Raw genomic sequence first — 20,395 nt, 5'->3', positions numbered from 1 at the left:
AATGACTCTGTGTGTAGGCACACGCGTGTATGGATCCGGGAGTGGTAAATCGCCTCGCGGCTTGGTTAGTACGCGGATTTTCTTTTGTCGTACTTGTATGTCGGAATACGGAATAACGCGCGCGCGTGCTAAGATCAATTCCTATGGCAATACATGATCATCTAGATCTCATGATTCGTTGTGCATTATTCTTTAGCTTCGGACATGCTTATCTGCTTCTACAATTATTCTACGATTATCGATCGCTGATTATCGAACGATCCACTATTCATCTAAAGGCGATCCCACCGTTCAATTTGTTTTTTATACCGCGGGAACTGTGAGTAGCATTAGTTTTTAAACCGTGGGTAAATACGTGAGGGAATACCTGAGACAATTGCAAGCAGCATTCCACGAATACACATACAGCTTATATTATCTACGAAATCCAAGGAATGCAAGTAACGCAGCAAAAAAATGTAATACTTAATTTCTGCGATATTTTCTGTTTATATATTCACAATTTATAAATTAAAATGTTCCGTGATATTGGTTTTACAATCCTCATAAGTAACAACAAGATTTTACGAGAAATTTCTATCTGTAATTATTTTCATCGGCATTACTTTCGTTAGCATAAGGAATAATTATTTCTGTTATATTTTTTCGTCGCGTAAACTCGATATAATTGTTATATAATTTGGAAAATTACTATTATTATTCGCATCGATTAATTATATCACATCTAACAAACGAATACGATTTTATTTTCACGACGACAAGACAAACGGAGAAAATTAAGACAAACGAATATTGTTTTAAAGATTTGTAAGTAAGCTTTAACGATAAGTAAAATTAAATTCGAGATCGGAAGGAAAGATCAAATGATGTGTGTACGAACCTGTTAGCGCGTTTGCTGCTAGTCTTGAGCTTAGTGCTGCCAAACTTGGTCTGGGCGAAGGTGGCGGTAGTGAAGGTGAGTGGAGCGGTGGTACGCGGGATAAAGGCCGGCACGGGACTAGGCGAGCCCTTGAAGGAGCTGGTAATGGGCGTGGGCGAAGGCGCAGACGAGGAACCGGATCCGTGGCCGTTCTGTTGATTATTGGACGAGCTGTTGCTGGTGTTGCTGCCGAGGGAGCTCGAGAAGGGCGAGGTGGACTTTGGGCTGAGACTCAGACCGCTCAAGGATGTGCTCACGGCCTCGATCGGCCTGAAGCACTGCGCCTCTGGATTGAAAGTCTTGGTGACCTCACGGTCGGCTGAGGTCTCGTCGTGCGGGTCGCCAGTCTCTGAATAAAGGATCTTCACGGCGTTCAGCTCACCGATGCGGTAGCTCACCTCACCGGGATCGACCCAGACGGCGAGCTCGGCCGGCAGGTTCTCCAGGATATCCTGAATCGGCACGCCGCTTTCCTTCGCGGCGCGCTCCAACACGGGATCTACCGGATCGCCGGTCTTGAGGCACCTGAAGGCCGAGCCCTTGAACGGCTTCTCCGGATACCAGTGGCCCTTGAACTTGTCCTTGAGCGCCTTCTCGAGTTCCTCGCCGAAGATGTTGACCCGTCTGCGCGGCAGTTTATTATAGAGGTACGATATCACGAAGTTAAGCGCCACCTGCACCTCGATATGCATCTTGGCCTTCGGTGGAAAAATCTTTGGGCTGTTGTCGTCGCACGTAGCGGCCGCGCCGAGATAGCACGATCGGCCGTCTTGCCACGAGCGGAAGATTGTTCCGGGTGATGGTATGCCTGGATAACGGAACTGCCGGAGCTGCTCTGACGGCGGCTCTGACGGCGATTTTTCAGTGCGCGTCAACTACTGTCTCGCAAGTCACACAAATCGCAAATATCCAGAGATCTGCAACATTCACATAGAAGGACTGTGATCAGGATAAGTAGCTGTAGCATAATATTGATTACATCTTTAAGATTTATCACAAAGAAAAATTGTTAATTTCGTTTTAATATAAATTAATTGATCGCCCTCCCTCTCTCTCTCTCTCTTTCTCTTTCTCTATTACACATTACACAAAACTCCTATTACAGTTGACAAATTCCATGCAATTTCGATTCAATCGTAAACGTACTTCGAGCTATCTATTCTACTCCTCGGCTGCGAATCTTAATTACGGTCCCCGACTCGCAAATGAACGGCGAAGTTTGTCGAGTACCGAATGGGAATATTATCGCGCGGAGCGGCGCCCGCTCGTACGCATTATCAGAGGCCAACAATAGCTCGTACGCCTCGCGCCACTTCGAACGTTCTCCTTCTCCCGAGTTGCATGCAAAGATCGAGGTGTTCCTCGTTCGTGACGGGGATTCCGCGCGGGAAGTGCGAAATCGCGTCAAAGGAACTTCGACTATCTCGCCTAGAAAAGGGTTTGCCTCGGTCGACGAGCGCGTTATCGGTTCACAAGCGAGGCTCACGCATTGAAATGGAACGCGGCTTCCGGTTACTCGTTCCGTTTCTCGACCCTGCACACTCAAGGAACCGAAACAGAGTCAGCTGGACGGCGTTTCCTGCCGTCGTTTTCGTCGTATGGAGAAAGATAATGTCTCCGACGATTTGCGTGATCATCGGCAAAAAGCGGATTTTCCGAGGATCTCTCAAGGATTGCTCCCATTCATAATTTAGCGAAGAATCCGCCAGTTCTCTCATTATCTCTCGTACATAACACAATTCGTTTCGCATATTTAAGTTTTATAATAATTTAAAATCATGTGCGTGTTGATGAAGCTACTACACGGAAAGAACACTTTTGCTGGCAAATCTAAAAATTTGGCTAGATACAGATCTGAAAACGATTTTGTTGGACCTTCAAAATTATTATTACGATGTTCAAATTGATTGTTAGAAGATTTCAAACATTTTTGCAGTATTATCATCATTTAAGCGTTCTACAAAATAATTTTGATGGGCCGACAAAATTATTTTCAGATCCGTATCTGGTCAAATTTTTAGATTTGCCAGCAAAAGTGTTCTTTCCGTGTATAGAACCATATTATAAATGAAGAATGAAATAATAACGTAGAACGTTAGTCTCATGAAGTAATGCATTGCGCTAAATAAAATGAATTAATAAAATGTTAAACGAGTCGATCAAGAATCCAAACAATTCTTATATAATTGCAATTAATTAACTATCGATGCTAAAACTGATATATGAATTGCTTTGAGTCTTTTACTTGATTTCTCTTACAACTCGACTTATCGAAACTCAAATATGCGATATTATTTATTACGGTAGGAATTTTATACGTTTATTTCATCTCCATTTTCGCTACCGTTACCAAGTTTGAACCAAGCTTTCGCAATCCCATCCTCATTCTTTTATGTTCTGTCGTGTTCTTTTACGTTCGAGGCTGTTTACGCGCGTCGCCGAGCGCTCGTCGCGTAAATTATGCACGCCGTGAAAGTGACACGCGCGTCATACGACGCTGGCTGTATAAAAATGTCCACGTCCGCAAACAGTCGTGTGACGCAAACAAGGGGGAAGAAAGGGAACCGGGGTGAAAGGTGATAAAAGGAATTGCTCTTAGAAGCGACGAGATTGCGCGGGCGACTATCCGCCATTTGCGAGTGCCGTCGCAATTGCGGAAGTCGCTCCTTCTCTGAATGGCACCGAGAGCGAAAGGTGTTCTTTCCTCGATTCTCTAACTCTTTTCTCTCACTTCCCCTCCCCTCTTTCTCTCTCTTCCTTTTTTCTTTCTTTTCTCGCAAATAAAGATTCTTGGGCGTCTATCAAGGACTTCTTCGCGAGTACCGGGTATATCCGGCGACCTCGAGCTGGAAATCTCGGAACTCGATCGCTCGTCTTTCTCTGGCTTCTTTCTTTCAGGGAGGGAGAAACGAAGCTCGACCCGAGATGGAGAGGAAAAGGAAGGAGAAAACCGCAAAAAAGTTTTCACGACTTTCGGGCCGGTGACCCTCCAAAGAAGCAAGACTTTACCGCTCCTATCGCTTACCGCCGAGTTCTTTCACCTTACATGGATTTTATTGCTCAAAGCTCCTTTAAAATACACATTATCTATAAGAAAAAAACATACAAATATATTACGCTTCGAATACTCGAAGGCACAATCTTTTATGCATATTGTTGATTACCAATTTAATATTTAATTTCATTTGCAGAAAAATTTAATGAATTTACAATCTAACAGACAGACAGACAGACAGCAGACACACACACACACACACACACACACACACACACACACACACACACACACACACACACACACACATTAAAAATCTTTTCCTGGAGATAAGTTACAGCCAATTATTCGAGCTCTCTTTCTCCAGCGTGTGCAATATGTATATTCTACAAGAAATACACTCTAAAAGATATTTCCGGTTTTACCAGTTTAAAGTAGCCGAATATAATTATTTAATGGAAAATAAGAAAATTGTATGTTTAATATAAATGTTCTAGGGATGGAGGCAATTTACATTTCGCGCGCAACGGCGCATGAATTACGATGAAATATTTCGACGAGGTAAGATAATAGAAATGAGTTTTCCAACTTTCTTATCGAAAAACATTTCGTTGCACTCTCGCGGTCTCGCGACTCGTTTCTCGCGGGTGGCTTTACTCAGCGCGCATCTGCATCGCGTACCCGCATTTTTTTCTCCCCTCCCTTAGCGCTTCCTGTACTTGACTCGGTGGCAAGTTTCCACTGGTGGGCTTCCAGCCAGAGGTGGCGGATATGTAGGTTAAAGTTAGCAGCGGTCTCTACTTCTAGCAGTAGTACACAACGACGAGACGGGGGTGGTTGTGGGTATTGATCCCGCGGCAGGGCTGCCGGAAGGTTCTCAGGTTAAAAATATACGACCTTGCGGCACCCGTGCCTGACCAAGTGCCTCATGAAGTGCCCGTAATTTCTGCCATCTTGATTTTCCCGCGATATTTCTCGACTCATAATGTTTATTCGGAGTTCCTCAAATGACATTTGCAAAAGCGCAACCGCATTGCACTTCGTTCTTCGTCTCTCTTCCCGTCTCTTTCTCTTTCTCGGTTATCCGAGAAAGAGTTACCTCGTTTCGGTTTTAGTAAATTATATTTTAAACAAAGCAAAAATAAGACAGATCCAATTTTACGAAACTTTCGTCGCTGCAAAGTTATGCTAATCTTATTGTCGCTCACGTAATTATCTGCAAATCAATTCGCGACAGGTGTCAAAGTGTCAAAAGGATTTTTTTCAATCATTCTCTCTCTCTCTCTCTCTCTCTCTCTCTCTCTCGCGCGCGCGGGAGTGCAGTCGAGCTCGGGGGTGCCGGCGCCCTTTGTATTTACGCTGGACTGAATGGAGGTCACGTGGCAGAAGAGGTACTGGTATGTGGGCCGAAGATAAAGCGTCCTTCGGCGAACGAAGTCAATGGAGCGCTGGAGGGCGTCTCCGGTACAGCGGGGACTGATCCTTGATATTCTCGATGCAAAGCGTGGTGGGGTAAACGTCGACACGCGATCGACCGAGACAAAGAAGCGGCGTATTACCCTGGCTAATTATCCGCTACTCTCTCGCGACGCGAACGGCTATTTGATCGTGTTGAACGCCGATCGATGCACTCGAGCGAGATATATCCACAACGACGTGAAATGTCGACGGTAAAGACAACGCGAACAAGGTGACTCCCGACGTCATCTTTACCAGTCTCGACATTAAGATGCCACCTCGATAATAGAGCCACAATTGCTCGTTGCACGTTAAACGCAAAATGTAATCGACGAAAGGATCATTGGCTTGGAATTGAAAAAGGAATTCAATTATTAACAAAAATATTTCCTTAATATTAAATATTAAAGTTAAATATGATTGTATCAGATATTTTTATACATTAGTCAGATCTATTGTGACGTGAAAAATATATAAATAGGAATTTTTACCTATTGATCGAATTTATCTAGGATAATAGATTCAATTGCATCACGAGAAATGAGTAAGTTCCAAAAATAATATGCCCAAAGTTCTCTGTCGGTAATTCCTTAAAAAGAAACTTATATTTACTGGAAGTTTTTATTAATAATAATGTATCTTTCTAAGCTCTTTGTCTTTCAATCAAATGATACAGGTCAGCTAGTGATTATACGTATATTATTCAAATAATTAATAGTAAATTACTATCTATTTCTCAAAAAAAACTTGTTACATCAATACTATATATATATATATATATATTAGTACTATATATATATTAGTACTATGAATATATTGAAGTTAATGTTGTCGTTCTTTCGCGATGTCGATTGATTCTCTCATTGCATTTACTTAGTGAACGATGTCAGCAAAAGTTGTTTTGACAATTGTGTTGTAACAAAGAATTAATAATATAACAGTATTGTAACAGTATATAATTTTTGCTTCTTCTGTTTAAAAAAATAAACTGCGTGTAAAAGAATAAAAAAAAGTTAATTAACAAATAAATGAAACAGTCAGTATCAAGAAATATAAGCAACAAGAATAAAGAGAAAATTTAAGAAAATTGAAAAGAACCATAATTGTAAACATTAAATAATCATTTAAAAAATAAAAAAATAATTAAAATTTCAGTAATAGAATTGTGATTAATTATAAATATATACTCCTTAATAAATAAGTTGTATAATATTATATAAGTGGCGCGTTTCATTACGTTTCTTACGTATATTTTCTTGCATTGATTTTATTATTTTTTTATTAACGTTTTTTCTTTATATTAAAATTTATTATAGATTTTTTTTTATTTTTTACTATATATGTGCAGGGTATTCCATTTCATTCTAAATAATTAATTTTAATATCTCTTGAACAATGCATTGTAAAGAAAAATATTTCATATAAAAGTTGTAGAGTTTCGAGAAGGTCACATGATTGCGATATTGACTTATTTGGAGATGATGCCACTATTGAGATTTTTTTATAATTGTCATTTTTTAAAATGACATATATTTTTTATTATGTAGTATGATTCCTCTAGTTATTTTGGATAACAAAAATATTAAAAAATGTCAACAAAAATGTACAAATGTAAATAAATCAATAATTTATAAGATATTTTATGTTATTTTGGCATATTCGGACAGCTACTGTACATACACATGATATGTGTCATGATACGAATATATGTATTTAACATACACATTTACGGGACGCAAAACGAAGAAGATTCATCTTTGTCTCATGTCGCTATGTCTATTTTTGAAGAAGTTACAGACTTTTAAAAAATTTGCAGGTGTGCACGAAAAAAAGCGCAAAAAAACTCCTCTCTCAGTTTTTTACTTAGATGTTCACACTTTTTTGTCCTCCCGAAAAAGGTGTAAAAACATGTGTAGTACAAGCGCTTTGAAATACGCCGCATGCGTGAAACGCCACGCGCGCCATCTGTCGGATAGATCGTCGATCGATATTGTGGTCGATATTGTCGATATCTTCTTAATAATGCAACAGTGTAATTTTTTGTTCCTCCTTCTGTTCAAAAAAATAAATATTGCGCGCGCAATGCGCATTTGTAGTGTCTAATATGTGTAGTGTCTAATTAACAATAAAAAAATAAATGCACGACAATTAAATAATGTTCCAAGCAAAGGCAAGGAAACAAATTAACCGTGATAATAATTTCTCAAGTTGTACATACGTGTGCACATAAGTCCAAATGCCCGAGTCAATTATCGCAACACGAAGCGGTCTCCGAATTCAGAATTCAACGGGGCGGATTAAATTCGTCAGTGCGCGCGCTCAGCTCGCGTATATATATATTCGCTTAATCGATCCCCGAAGAAACAGCGGGAGGAGAGAGAGAGAGAGAGAGAGAGAGAGAGAGAGAGAGAGAGAGAGAGGATGCGAGAGAGAGAAAGAGAATGCGAGAGTTGATTTAATTACGCCGGCCTGTGCAAATTGGGTCAAGACGACGCCCCGTGGCCCGACGATGTCCCGGGGCGTTACCGTTCGTTCTGGGAGCGAATAAGAAACGTTGTCGTCGATAAGACGACAAGTTAAGTAAGTACATATGAAAAACGAAGATCTGAAATAATTACGTAGCTCTTAACTGTTGTTAAGAGTTATAGAATATTAGTATTAGATATTAATGTTCGCGCTCGTTGGAATCAATTCATCATATCTGTTAAATTACTTTGGCTCTAGTCAAGAAAAGAAGAAGCACACATTTTTGCTGCGGCAATTACTTCATTCCACGATGAACACGATTAGAGGAAACCATGCGGAATCACGTTGCATAACCCGTCTAGGTTATACAACAAATCGACCATCGTATCACGTGTGCGCGTCGTAGCATTTATCTTTGAAACAGAAATGGCTTAAAAGCTTGCTGGATGAAGATACGATTGGTAATACAACTTTCAACGTGTAAGTAAGTAGATTCCGTCGACAAAATGTCAGATTATTTTTTAATTGAAGATATCAAGTTCCGAACGAATAGATTTAGAAAGGAATCGTATAGACGAGTAATTTATATCTATTACGAATCATAATTATATCCGCTTGGAAAGAAATAAGATGTAAATTATAATGTAAACACTTGACTACGTCTCGAGCAACGTAACTCCGAAGCGATCATTATATTCCTATCAAAACATTTTTACATGAACAACGAAGAATGATTCTCTCGCGCGATTAAGAAACCCCCTGGGTGCGAACGAGTGAATTCTCATTTTGCACGTGCAAACTCCAGCATTCCTTTCGAACACGTGTCCGGCCAGGTTTGCGTGACACTCGCCTGATCTCGTTTTCCGCCCGACGTAGATAGGTAGGTCGCTCGGATTGCGACAGATTTTGCCCGTAATTCACGACGCAGCGTTGACACGTTCGTGACAGCTTCTTGTAACTCTTTTCCTTAGCGTATTCGTAAAAGAACCGAACACAATATCTCGCGATCTGTACCGCGACATAAATAAATCAGGGGAGGAGTTTTTCGCGTCGAGTCAAAGGAAAACTTGGTCACTGGCGCGAGCCTTTTCCGCAAATTATACGAGCATAAAATACTCCGCGGAATCTTTGGAAACGCCTTCCTCATAACGCTCATTGGACATCTTATTTATCGAGAATGCAGACTTCTACTCAGCAGCTATTATGGATCGACCTACTCCACTCTGGAGGCAATTCTTATTGAACTTTATTGTGCGGGTTATAATAAACCGCGTCTCACCCCCTCTTGGATACTACCCCTCATTCCCTTTCCGTCTCCCTCTTCTGCGCCTGTCTTTCCGCTCGTCGCTCTTTCTCGAGCGCGGTGCCAGGCGGACCGACAGATCAATACGACACAGTCTCTGCAGACACAGGCGCTGCTGCTCCAGATAACAAGGCGAGAACGCGGACCTGCCCTAGCCTAAGCCTCCATTTAAATAGCGCCCCAAATACGTGTAGGCAGGCCCGCCCCTTTCAAGAAGTCGGAGATACCCAGCCCCCCCCCCTCCGAAGGGCCCTCGTTGAATACCCGGACTTGGGCCAAACTGGCGTTACGTTATTCCTTTTGGCCTGTCGCCATTGTAATTCTACTCAAGTTAATCTTTTCAGGAATATTTCTTTTAAATTGTAAATGGAACGATAGATTAATTATTTATATATCGCATTTTATTTATATATCACATTTATAATTATAGCAATAAATTTAATCGATTAAAAAATAGAAAATTGAAAGAATACATTTAAAAATATAAATCGTAAAATATTTTATTACGACAGAAATATACTTGCATCTTTTCAAGATAAAATAAATGTTATTGTATTTGCGCAAAATTATTTATATTTCAATCGCTTACGATAAAAATGTGAAATAGGATTTATCCCGGAGAGATTTTAGCGAGACTTTAAAAGTCTGCGCTGACATCGCTTTCAGAATAAACAATTTATTTGTAATCATCCATTTTTAAAAGAATTTGATTAAACGCCACGTTATTGTGGTACGGTGATAATTAAAAAATAAAATGTTGTAAACGGATATGTGAATTCTATGAATCGTTAAGAGAAGTAGATCTTATAGCTCGCGCTATCAAATCAAATGGCGAAATATCGCTGTATCGTTGATCTTATTGCACACCAAATGGCACTTCTATCGCAACAAGACAACGACATAACGATTTATCGCTTAATAACGTTTATTTCGTGCGATTTGATTAAAATTACAACTTCCGCCAATAAGTCATGAAAGTGTTTCGTAGTTGTCACAAAATCTTTTCAAACAATTGTTCAACCGAAATAGTTTATCATCAGCATGAAAAGAGTTCCGATAACGTCGTTATAACGAAATTTTTGTTGTCACATTCGTCAACTGTTTTACTATTTCAATTTGATCGATAAGAACAATCGTATGCAGTAACGTTAAGAGTGCTTGATTAAATAAGAAGATAAAGAATCGCGTTACAAGGAGAATGCTGTGGAGAATATGCTAATATTAATGCAAGTTTTTCGGAATCTGATGAAAGATTGCGATGAGGCAGCACAATTTTGAAAGCTACATAGAAAATGACTCTGAAAAGTTTGAGGTAACGAAGCAAAACCATCGTGTAATCTGTTCTGAGATTAATATTTTCGTTTTGCAATATAATGAATTAAAAAAGGAATTAGTAATTCATAAATCGGAGAATGGAAATTGATAGCGGAGACGAAGATGTCGGCGGACAATTTCGCGGAAATGGAATCGTAAAAGCAACGCGAAAGGACACTTTTTCATTTCCGAGGACGAAACAGAACAGCGATTCACATCCGGATTTTCTATCTGTCGGATTGTGACACTCGTGTGGAATTAATTTCGGCAAGCGAATGCGTTCGAGCTTGGTGCTTGTACAATGAAAATTTACGAGCGATGCCGACGCATGCGGAAGTAAACGAGCGCGTCTCTGCCCGCCGATAATTTCATCGTCTGCGAGGAACGTCTGAATCGAGTAAGGGAACTTAATGGCAAAGAAGCAGTCGAGGCTGAGAAGAGGAATAGGGGGGGGGGGAGGGAGGGAGGGAGAGAGAGAGAGAGAGAGAGAGAGAGAGAGAGAGAGAGAGAGAGAGAGAGAGAGAGAGAGAGAGAGAAGAAAGAGCCAAGAAGCCCATTATCCGCGAAAATACGGCCGGTTGTCATCCTCAGAACTAGCCTGGGAGAGACGATCGGACGGCGCGATTCGCGAGTTATATCATTCTTTTCCGTTGTGGCGCCTTTTAAGAGGACAAACTGCATCGCCATTTAGGATTTTTATGACCAATTTGTTCGACGACCATGAGACGATCTACGGTGGCATCACTAAACTCCTCACTAAAATTTCACATGCCCGTTATCTCGCCGTTATTACGGCGCGACTCCAAGTATTTTCCTACATTCTAGATAATCTGTGTAGGCAGTCTGTTGATTTTGCGATAAAGCGAAATCTCGGAATGAAATATCACGCAACTGTCAGTGGCGTCAGTCACCGAGCTTCCAACTCGTAACATGTTTTCGTCGCTTTTTTTTTATTCTTCTTTTTTTTTTTTTTCTTTATAAAACTTGCTGCGCAAGATACGACGTATCATTGATTGTATTACCGTTTTTTTTTTTTGCTATCGTTAGACGCACATGTGGAGGAAAGTACAGACTTATCGTACGTGTCTTGAGAATAAAACTTGGGAAATAACAGCGAGATACTTTTCATCATTCGCAGCCGACAGAAAAACTGTCAGAAAATCTTGCTGTCTGCATTTTATAATCGGCTAATAATGATAAATGTGTAATCAATCGTATTTAATGCGAGGAAAAACGCTAAGCATTAAATATCGTACAAAAAGTGTACGGTAATAATAACCATGAGTCATGATTAAAAGAATTCTACGTAGTTCTATAATTGAATATTAGTATAGTAATCAACATTAATGAGTATTTATTATGTTTTGGTTGTGGTGCAGAAAAAAAGAATGTCGCCATTATGTAACAACAGTTAAAAGTATTAAAAGATAAGAATCGCGGTGACCAATTATCTCTATTGCTTTTTCTTGTATCAGCTTATCTTGGAATTTCCGTTCCTCTTGAGGAAATAATTACTTCGCTTCTGTTAAATGATATCCGACAACCGCACATAATTCAATTGACGTGCAGAATAATTTTCAGTAAATTTCTTATAACATAATATACAAATGCTCTTCCAAGAAAGAGAAATATCTTCCTTAAATTTAAAAATAGATTATAAGCTAGCGTTTAACAAAAATATAATTTCCATCTAAAAGCCCAGAGGCAAATCTACAGAGTTATTAAGTATTTAAATGTTTCAGGTTATCTAAATTAAACATTTAAAGTTACCTAAATCCTCTATATTTTTACATATCTATCAAGAAAGCCTTAAATTCTCATTTCTGACATATACATACATATATACACAATAGATAAAATTTAAACTTCTTTCAAGTTATCGTAAATGTTAAATCTTGTATAATTTTTTTCAGAGAAAAAAATGTCATGTCATTTCTGAGATAACATTTCTTACATAAAAACACGAGTTCAAGTTTACTTTGATGACAGAAACAAATAGAAATTCTCGAAGATGAGAAAAATCTCCCTCGCCACCGAGGATACTTTTACAAGCATTCACCATTGTAAAAAAATTATCCGCACGTGAGTTCGTCTAACGTCACGATTTAAATGTCACTAAAGAGTCTCCTGTTTTTCCTCGAATCAGCGGATCGACAGTAATCAGGAGAAATAATCGTACAAGAAATTCCGCGATTATCGGCTAAACATGGATACACGCAATTGTTCACAGAATACTGAAAGTTCAAAGACACATCTCTCCCTTTCTCTCTTATCCGTCCTCAATATTCCTATTCTGATACGCTAGAATAGGCGTCAACAGGATTTCCTCGAGCAGTTTCGGCACGGATGAATGAAGAATTTCTCTCATCGTCATTTACAACACAAAACTGCCTTTCTTTCGATTTTTACGCATATTAACGCTTTTTAATGTTCCCAAGTACTTTATACTTTCACTAATCGCCGTTACAGTATTGACTTTACCGCACGATCAATCGCGTTTTGATAGTTGAATAAAAATAATTACAGTCCAGAAATATATTACTATTTTAATGCATCAAGTGCTATTACTGTTGCATTAATGTTGAATCGAACGTGTGATAACGATTTGGAAACTAATCGTGCACGGACTGTCGAGAAAAAAATGAAGTTCATAATAATTATTGTGCAATTTCATGCAAGATTACATCGAACGCTGTAAACGGTGGGTAACTTCAACTTGTATTAACAAATTATGCATTTAATCAATAATCATTTTAATGAAGTTAATATCTCTCGTAAAATATATTTCATATTTAAGCTTATTGACTCGATATTTCCAATTTACATTGGTATTATCGTAATTATTTTGCATGAAAATATTTTTCATATATTTTTAGTTTTTTTTTCTTCTCTATTATTACTTACACATATTTAGTTGTATTAAAGGATCGCGTTTTCTCATTAATGAAAATAATAATAATTTCACATAAAATCTATGTACATTTCAATCGCTGAGTTGGAATATCGCATTTATTATTGCAGACGGATAGAATGTACTTTTTAAATATTGGAGGTACAACACAAGGGGCTCCGTATATGTAAATTAAATCCGCTCGACGAATATGGTATCCAATGCAGAATGTAATCGCGATATTATATCCGGCCGGACGAGCGTATTGTGCCGCTCACTTCGTTGCCTTCGTTGTCGAATGCATAATTAATGTATTCAGATATTCCATTGCCGGTTAATTTACTTTAACAAGCTGACGTTATGAAAAATGAGGATCTCGATGAGAGTACGTAGTGTTATTCTCGAGATTAGCTGTTACGTCTGTATTCACTCTATGTGTTGCGAATGCGGTTCTATTAAAACGGAGAAAAAAATTATCAAAGACCCGGAGACAACATGTAATGTAAAACGTAAAATATAACTTATTAGTTTTACGACAAAACACATCATGACGCACGGACAAATTTTTACAATACAATTTTAGATTCGTTCTGCCGACTGCGCAACGATAATTTTTACTCGGAAACATTCTAATCATTTCCAAGAGACGCTTTCCTAAATACATCGTATAAGTGAAATAACTACCTTCTAATACTTTGGACAAAGCAAGTCACTTCCGAGAGAAGCGAGTTGCGTGTTTTCCCGTGGGGTTCGCAAGTATACTCGAGTACCTCATAAAAACCCTTCGTGAGCAGGAAGGGAGTCGGTGTGTCCGAGACAAAAAGCACCGTTTTCGGAGCCGCGAACGTTCGTGTGGTTTCCATTGCGAAAAGCGGAAGAAAGAAACGTGGGCGAGGTGGTGATCGATCGTCGCTGGCCGCTCCCGCCTTCCTGTCCCTCCGGAGGATCGGAAGGGGTGGAAATGGGAGAGGTGTTCCCGCAGAGAGGGGGAGAGGATGAGAGAGAGCAAGGAGTAACGAAAGGGAAGAGAGAAAAGAGATTCGACATTGGCGATATCTCACTGATATCCGACCACGTTTCACTGGATCTGGATTTGCGATGGGGCACGAACCAAATGCCGCCATGGTGCTGGACCATCGGTTCCGATTATTTTCGGGACTTTGAGATTGGAGAATGGATAGAGAATCTCGTCTCATCGAACAGAGCGTAATCTTACTGACAGCAAATTCTTTTCCCTGTACTTAATTCGAAATTATTTAATTTTTGACATGAATTGTTAATACATAATATTAATAAAAGTAATAACGTTCTCTTAAAAATATTTGATAATTTGATAATCTCCTCAGTTCTACAGTAGATGATACGAATTCACGTTGGTCATATCATTTTTTTTTCGCAGAATAAGCAAAGTATTAATAGTATTAATAGTCGTGCCATATTTACAGACACGTTGGCGTTGGAAAGAATCAGTGTGCTGTAAGATAGATTTTTTTTCCCTGAGAATATTCTTCAAAAGGATATAGGGTTTCCTTCTACGAGGAAATATGGAAGGCGCGCGAATGAGAAACTACGTGGCAAGAAAGCGGAGTTTGAAGTCGCCGATATCTCAACGGTATCTCACTGAATCGAGATTTGCGATGGACACGAGCCAATGATCTCAAGAGGATTGCACTAACTCGGATTATTTCCACAGAAACATTGGAATCTCGTACAAAGATTGCGAAGTAAATGTGAAAGTCTTTATCGTATCTTCTTGTAACCATCTCGATTTCTGATATTTCCGATTGAAAAGAGCAAAGAATTATTTCCATTCGAAAATTATCAGCGCAAAAAAATTAATATATACATATATCGATCGTTTTGATCGAACTGTGTGTTAGATCCAAAGATCAGGACGCTAGGTCTTCGTTTTATTGTTCGTCTCGAGATCGCGCGAGCGCGCGAGAAGAAGCGACCGGAAGGAGAAGAGAGAAAAATAAAACGCCTCGAAGACATAGACCGATCGATACTTCTTCCCATGCAACGGACGCACCCTGCACCGACGACGTTGCAGCGACGACGGTGCTCGGCTGCAAATGCGATCGTGTGCGTTTTGCTCGCGCGAGCAAAACCTCGCATTAAAATTCCATGGAGTTAGATCGGTGCGCATTAATAAAATGTATCGTGAAAAGCTGGTTGCTCACGAAGAAAACGAAGAGGAGTTTGTGTTTACGCGTCGCATAAACTATTCACAATTACACGAGTAGCTTATCTTTTTTTTAGAACAATCTTGCGCGTACATCTTTTGTTTCTTCTAATATCAAGCATCTTCTATTGCGCTTTCGTCATTGTTATAGCGACGAACAAAAAATACGTGTTATCGCTTATCTCTTTCGTCTCTCTTCAATTTTTTTTAATTCAAACGTATCTCCGCTTTTACGCACATTCTTTTACGCACTGTAAATCACGAGCAATCAGACGGCTAATAATATATGCGGCATTGCGTAAATATCGATCAAATTTCCCTGCGGCTGTAATTGGACAAACTATTAATGCTTGATTGCGAAACGTTCTATTCGAGGGGACGGTGGAAATCTGCAATTGCGGTTTCGTGGCGCGGTAGCTTTATAAACTATAACTAGCTCACAGCATATTTCCAAGCCAAGGTTAGAGAGCCGGGTTGGCCGGCATTTTAGTCTAAGAATTTCTGGTATTTCCTACTGGCAATACATGCGCGCATACAACCCGGAAGGGCATCGATTCGGAGGGCGATCTTTCGAAACGCTCACGCGGTGCGTGAAACCGTAACCGCTCCGCAAAAACAACCTCGTTCCACATGCTATAACGTGTTTTAGTCGCGTATTCAAGAGCATTTTACCCTGGCACGTACGAGTTTCCGCCGAGAAAGGTAAAGGCGAAGGCGCGCACGAGGGAGTGCTAAAACGCAGAAAAGTGTTGGTAAACAACGGTAATAATGACGATGGCGGTAGAAGAATACGCGTGACGGGAACGTGATCCGACTACCTTCACCCGAAATGCACTTTTTCATTTCCTCGCACACGTATTTTTCTCTCGCGAATGAAAAATTTCACGGTTCGACAACGAGAGCGTAGGCATCTATCGTGCGCGACGAAATTAGCTGCGTAATTTTCTAGTAGCTTGAATCTTGGAAATTATATTTCTCGAGTTAATTGGTTATTTAAAGATAAATTGGCGGAGTCTCTGATATATCTATCTTCTATATTGTTATTGAAAGATTGAATCTTGCGTGCAATTAATAATGTACATTGCATACACATATTGCGTCCGCACATACTTTCTTAAGTCGATTTCGACTCGAATTCTATTCAACGCGATTAACTTATCAAGTATAATATTTATAATTTTTGTTAGTATAAATAAAATTATTACTATTTTGTTGTATAACACGTAGAAGAAAATCAGATTAGAAATTATCGGATTAGACTGTTTGCTTTAAACATTAATTCTGTAGGATAAGTTCATCGTTGATTAAATTAATCACAGTTTGCTTGAAATGGCTCTTGATAAATTATGTAAAACTTATGAGATTTACTTCAAGTATATTTTCTCAAATATTAACAAATATATATTATAATATTATGCAAAAATACAAAAGAATAATTTTTGCTGCATATGTCACTTCCTTATTCGTTCAGCTGTGATGACTTCGGGCCGCGTTCTCAAGACCTGTTTACGTAAGTGTGAATAAGACGTGCCGCATTCTAACAGTGATCTATTTACGTCCACTGCTCCCCGAAATCCCGGCTCGCGGCCGGCCCGAACGCACCTAATTTTATATTCGGAGCAAAAACTTCGGCATCATTGCCAAGTAGAGCTCCGACAATCGATCTCTCACCCCACCTGACCTGTGACCTTTTCCGCTACATCAAGACCGCATCAAGATGTAGCGAGGAATATTTATAAGGATTATAAAATTCTGAAAGGTGCTCGAATTTTCAAAAGCGGTAACAGCGCCTCGTCCGACGATTCGAGATGAGAGCACGGCGTGATGTGAAGATGAGAGCTTAGGCAATAATGGTGGATTAATCGAACGATGTCGGGGAAAACGTGGAGAACCTAAGGAATGCGAGTCCACGTGTCCCCGACCTAATCCCGTTCCGCCGTAATTGGATCACACAGAGAAAGAGCGAGGTTGTGAGGCTTAGCTGCGAATTAATTCCGCTGACCACGTGGAAAGTTCCTTCGCATCCGAGGACAATCCAAGCGAAGCCGTCCGTCTGGAATGGGCGAGGTTCTTCTTCATCGAGGAAAGCCGCGGGAGAAAGAAGATGAGGCACGTTGTCCGTAAAAATTCCCCCGTTGACTGAGATAATCGCGTCCATATCTCGTAGATTTATAACGGTGACTGCTTCTCGATGCGACAATAGCGCTACGTCACGGAATTATTGCAAGATAAGATTTATGGATTCTATAAAAACGGGAGTGTACTGTTGCTTTTGGCGAGTTTGTCTCCACTTTCTGCGCACAATTCGCGAGAGTGACGCGAACGTGTTCCTCCACTGTAAGACCCGAAACACGCGACGGATTTAGAACGGAATATTAATCGTTAGGCGAATGAGTAATACCCACGAAAATACGTCTCGGTATAATTAAAGTAGCCGAGTTTATCGACCACGATCGCTGAAATCGAGACGCGTCTTCCAACGTGTTTAATCTCGACAAAAATAATCTTGATGATAATTATTATTATATAATTAATTGTTGTTCGCGCGAGATATATATTAAAACTGTGCCCGGCCCCGTGCTGGCGCACAGTTAAAATAAAATATCTCGCAGACTTCGTATCAATAGTTTCGATAATTTTAAAAGAGTCGAATATTGCGTATTAGCCGTATTCTATGTAATTTTAATTAAAAGTGTTCCTCAAGTTCGTTTGTAATTATCGCAAGCTTCTCAATACGCGGGTAGAAAGAGATAGTTCCCGCTGAATATATCGTCAATACTTTGGAAATGCAGTATCGAACATGTCGAAGTATAACTCGAAACAATGTGTGATATGTATAGAAAATGATGCTATTTTGATAGTGCATAGAATAAAATCATATAAAACGTGATAGGACGATTTTTTCCGAATAGAAAACTCCAAAAATTTCAAGTCGTTATATTAAATTGAAAAATATATTCTCTGTTCAATATACACATTTTTATTATTTTCCCGTAAAAATATATAATAAATCGATTTTTTGTTTCAAATAATAAAATGTAGCAATTGAATTAAAAATAAGTGTAACGGAATCGAACACCAGTGAATATTTCGCAAAAAATAACAAAAAGTAAATCACGCAATTGTACTGATAAGCGTTTCTTATCTATTCGACAGAAAAACGATAATGTAAATTTAACAATCCTTTGAGTCATTTTATTTTGTAATCTATAAATTCCTCTGATTGCTTACAAAATCGCAATTAATTAATTATAAAATTATCAACTTTTAAAGTTAAAATTGAAATCTTGGAAGCATACGTACACATACCCAAGATACCTTTCCAAAGTATACATTTATATTTTGTTTTATATAATTTTCAAGAGCAAAAGATGCATGTTGAGTACGCACATCTCACAATCGGCGAATCTTTCTTACTACTCTCTCCGTTGACGGTAGATTTCCGACGATTTCAATGCGGTCGCGCCTGTCAATTAATGAACGAGGTCAATGGAAAGTGCGAGTGTTCGAGAGATTAGTCCTTTCGATTTCTATCGGCATTGACCCTGCCCGTCCGCATCATCGATCTCTATCTATATCGTGCATGCGAATCGATCGTTAAGCAATATTTACATGTTGTACCAGAAATCTTTAAATTTTCGGATCGACTGTATTATATATGGCGAGTTATCGCACGGCACGAAGATTCGATTTGCGTCGTCGAGGGCGAGCAAAGTGAGAAATCGCGACACGGTTTGCCTGCGTTACACAACGAACGACGAGTCGGTGGATCGGATTGCCTCGGGAGCATCTGCTCGGCTGTGGAAAATTACGAATGTGCGATCTTCAATCGTCTGGCCGCGACTAGTTGCACGTCGCGGAAGTATCCGACGATCCGATAAAAGCTGGTTCAACGGTCATTCATCGGACGAGAATCGTGCTTCTGGCGCTTCCTGCGCGGCCACGCGGAGTTGGCAACAATGAAAGTGCTCGATTACGTGCTCGTTATATAATTGAGATTGTTATGTGTGCCGGCGGGAGTAAGCGGGACAAGCGCTACGTTACCTTGCAGTTGGATGCTGCAGCAAACATGTATCATCACGGAGGGATTTTCTGGCGAACCTTTGCGATAACGGAATTTTGAAAACGTTTAACGTAATAACTAGAAAGAACGACAAAGAAAATATAAATATAATATACAACAGAGAAAAATAAACTGAGCTGAAAATATTCTTTGGCGATAAAATTACACTAGATGTTTGTTTCATTTTATACGTTAATCCCTTTTTCTTTCAAGACTTCAATTTATTTATATCTAATGTACAATAAAGTCTCCTCATTTTGCGCGTTATGTGTAATATCGCATACCTTGTATACAGTTTGTTACCTTTTTTATATCCATAAAAGGGTTAATAAAAGGTAATAGCAAAGAATAATAAAATACGATCCCTAAAGTATTTTTAACTCGTAACTTGATTTACAACTTGATTTACACTTGATTTCTAAATAATTTTTTTCTCAATTTTTAGCCTCCCTACCTTTCTCTTCTACATTTCGATTTTATGATATAGTTTGCAATTCTTCGTGAATCGTGGCGCTTTTAGAAAGTCTCTACCTTATTTTCGAAACCACGCACAAGGTGAAAATTATTATTCATTCAACTGGAAGTTTATCGCGGCGCTTTATGCGCGTGCACGCACGACGGTCATCGCGATAATGGCTTTATCGCGATTAACGTCGACTACCGGCGTCCGATATTACGCAGTCGCGGCTTTAGATCGGAACCGGGAGAAAGGGAAAGGGATAGACCGAGACAGAGTAAGCACACGCGGAGGAGGACAATGTACACGACTTAAGCATCACATGCGCCAGCGATCCCAATTTCC

The 20,395-nt window shown here is 39.5% G+C and overlaps 1 protein-coding gene across 3 annotated transcripts in view; it reads right to left on the bottom strand.

Annotated features, from left to right (window-relative positions):
- LOC105430892 (uncharacterized) overlaps nt 1-20,395 on the bottom strand; it is a 72,292-nt gene that overhangs the window by 9,834 nt on the left and 42,063 nt on the right. For all 3 annotated transcript variants that reach the window (XM_089074074.1, XM_089074075.1, XM_011644663.3), the window contains one exon: nt 881-1,836. In XM_089074074.1, coding sequence (XP_088930200.1) covers nt 881-1,611 — 731 coding nt within the window. In that variant the 5' untranslated portion in view covers nt 1,612-1,836. The remainder of the gene's footprint in view (nt 1-880; nt 1,837-20,395) is intronic.

This window comes from Pogonomyrmex barbatus, unplaced genomic scaffold, assembly GCF_055798465.1.
Source record: "Pogonomyrmex barbatus isolate J1 unplaced genomic scaffold, ASM5579846v1 scaffold16, whole genome shotgun sequence".
Taxonomy (NCBI): domain Eukaryota; kingdom Metazoa; phylum Arthropoda; class Insecta; order Hymenoptera; family Formicidae; genus Pogonomyrmex; species Pogonomyrmex barbatus.
The sequence above is the reverse complement of the archived record's forward strand: the minus strand, read 5'-3'. Positions and strand labels throughout refer to the sequence as shown.